General features: G+C 46.4%; 1 protein-coding gene across 1 annotated transcript in view; it reads right to left on the reverse strand.

The window, feature by feature from the left end:
* Positions 1 to 338: 338 nt before the first annotated feature.
* LOC116223093 (patj homolog) overlaps positions 339 to 2500 on the reverse strand; it is a 6898-nt gene continuing 4736 nt past the window's right edge. Inside the window, exons 8-11 of the mRNA XM_031578544.2 lie at positions 2485 to 2500; positions 1931 to 2081; positions 965 to 1059; positions 339 to 431 (exon numbers count right to left, since the gene is read on the reverse strand). The exon at positions 2485 to 2500 is cut by the window's right edge and continues 146 nt beyond it. Of these exons, the coding sequence (XP_031434404.1) occupies positions 339 to 431; positions 965 to 1059; positions 1931 to 2081; positions 2485 to 2500 (355 nt within the window). The remainder of the gene's footprint in view (positions 432 to 964; positions 1060 to 1930; positions 2082 to 2484) is intronic.

Genomic DNA, 2500 nt, shown 5'->3' on the forward strand with positions numbered 1-2500 from the left:
GGGGAGCAGGGCAGAGCACACAGCTTAGCCTTAACACTACGATCCGCGGGGGGTGGGGGTGGGGTATCATGCAAGGCTGTCTTTCCTGCGTCTTTTCCACCTAAAAGCAGAAAAGCTGCTGACATAAAACCTGGAAATGCTCTGGCGCCACCTAGTGGTGTCTAAAAGTGTCCTCTGTTATATCCAAATAGCACAGCCAGGAACTCTGCCCTTCTAGTGACAGATCAAACCTAACATGACATGCAAACACACGCACAGAGAAACACACACACGCACACACTCACACACACACAGAAACACATACTGACACACACAGAGACACACACACATACACATGCTTACACACATAGAGAAGCACACCTGTCCTGCAGCAGGTCCCCAACACGCATAGATGGACAACATCTCTGAACAGGAGGAGTGCTACTACTGTCCTGCTGGGAGAGATGGAGAGAGAGAGAGAGAGAGAGAGAGAGGGGGAGAGAGAGAGAAAGAGAGAGGGAGAGAGAGAGAAAGAGAAAGAGAGATGGAGAGATGGAGAGAGAGAGGGGGAGAGAGAGAGAGAAAGAGAGATGGAGGAAGTGAGGAAGAGAGAGAGGAAGAGAGATGGAGGAAGTGAGGAAGAGAGAGAGGAAGAGAGATGGAGGAAGAGAGAGAGAGAAAGAGATGGAGGAGGTGAAGAAGAGAGAGAGAGAGAGAGATAAACACAGATGAGAAAATACAGTAATATCCATTCATTGGTAAACCTAGCCAATCATATCAATGTGAACCCAGCATAGTGTGTATGTACTGTATGTGTGTGTGTGTGTGTGTGTGTGTACCTGTGTGTGTGTGTGTGTGAGTGTGTGTACCTGTGAGTGAGTGTGTGTGTGTGTGTGTACCTGTGAGTGAGTGAGTGAGTGTGTGTGTGTGTGTGTGTGTGTGTGTGTGTGTGTGTGTGTGTGTGTGTGTGTGTGTGTGTGTGTACCTCTGAGTGTACGGAGGCTCTTCTGATGTTGTCAGGGGGGATGTTGAGGGGGATCGCTGGTGGATCCTCTTTCTTCCCCACCACTGGAGTTTCCTCTGTCACATCAAAACAAGAATGAATGAGTGAATCAATCAATCAATTAATCAATCAATCAATCAGTCAAATAAGCAGACATTCACACAGAATGCATGCAAACATTACTGCACACATATGAGATTTACTATCTGCTGTGTGAGCCATGTGTGTGAGGTGTGTGTAGAGCGTGTGATGTGTGTGAGGTGTGTGAGGTGTGTATAGAGTGTGTGAGGTGTGTATAGAGCGTGTGATGTGTGTGAGGTGTGTGAGGTGTGTGTAGAGCATGTGACGTGTGTGAGGTGTGTATAGAGTGTGTGAGGTGTGTATAGAGCGTGTGATGTGTGTGAGGTGTGTATAGTGTGTGAGGTGTGTGTGAGGTGTGTACAGTGGGTGTGATATGTGTGAGGTGTGTACAGTGGGTGTGATGTGTGGGAGGTGTGTGTAGAGCGTGTGATGTGTGATGTGTGTATAGTGTGTGTGAGGTGTGTATAGAGTGTGTGATGGGTGTGAGGTGTGTTTATAGTATGTGTGAGGTGTGTGTAGAGCGTGTGATGTGTGTGTAGAGCATGTGACGTGTGTGAGGTGTGTTCATAGTGTGTGTGATGTATGTGAGGTGGGAATAGAGTGTGTGAGGTGTGTGTAGAGCGCGTGATGTGTGTGAGGTGTGTATAGTGTGTGAGGTATGTATAGTGTGTGAAGTGTGTATAGTGTGTGTGACGTCTGTATAGTGTGAGGTGTGAATAGTGTGTGAGGTGTGAATAGTGTATGATTCGTGTGAAGTGTGTAGAGGGCGTGTGAAGTGTGTGAGGCATGTGACGAGTCTGTGGTGTGTGTTGTGTGTGTGTGTGTGTTGTGTGTGTGTGTGTGTGTGTGTGTGTGTGTGTGTGATACCTGTATCTGTGGGCGGAGCATGAAATTGCTCAGTGGGCGGGGCCATAGACAGGTAGTCTCGGCAGACGACGAGTTGGACCACGCCCTCTGCCTGCCTCAAGATGTCAACCACCTTACTGTGACTCAGACCAGACACTATCACATCATTCACCTACACACACACACACACACACACACACACACACACAAACACAAATAAATAAAAAATGTATCCTTAGATTGCTGTATTCGCACATTTAACCTGATGGTATGATATGGGGTAACATGTGTGTGAGTGTGTGTGTACGCTACCGTACGCAAAAGTTTGGAATTACTCAGAAAAGGTCAAAATTATCCTGTAAAACTCATACTTTTATCCATCAAATAAGATTAAAAATGAACAAAAATAAGGTAAAGACAAATGAAGAAATAATGATTTCTGCCTCTCTTTGTGTCCAGATTAATGCCGCCTGTTTTGTGAGGGATTTGCTGCAAACCGTGTGTGTGTGTGTGTTTTCACTATGTGTGTGTGTGTGTGTTTTTCTCTATGTGTGTGTGTGTGTGTGTGTGTGTACCTCCAGCAGTATGTCT

The sequence above is a fragment of the Clupea harengus genome, chromosome 13 (assembly GCF_900700415.2).
Source record: "Clupea harengus chromosome 13, Ch_v2.0.2, whole genome shotgun sequence".
In the NCBI taxonomy this organism is placed as follows: domain Eukaryota; kingdom Metazoa; phylum Chordata; class Actinopteri; order Clupeiformes; family Clupeidae; genus Clupea; species Clupea harengus.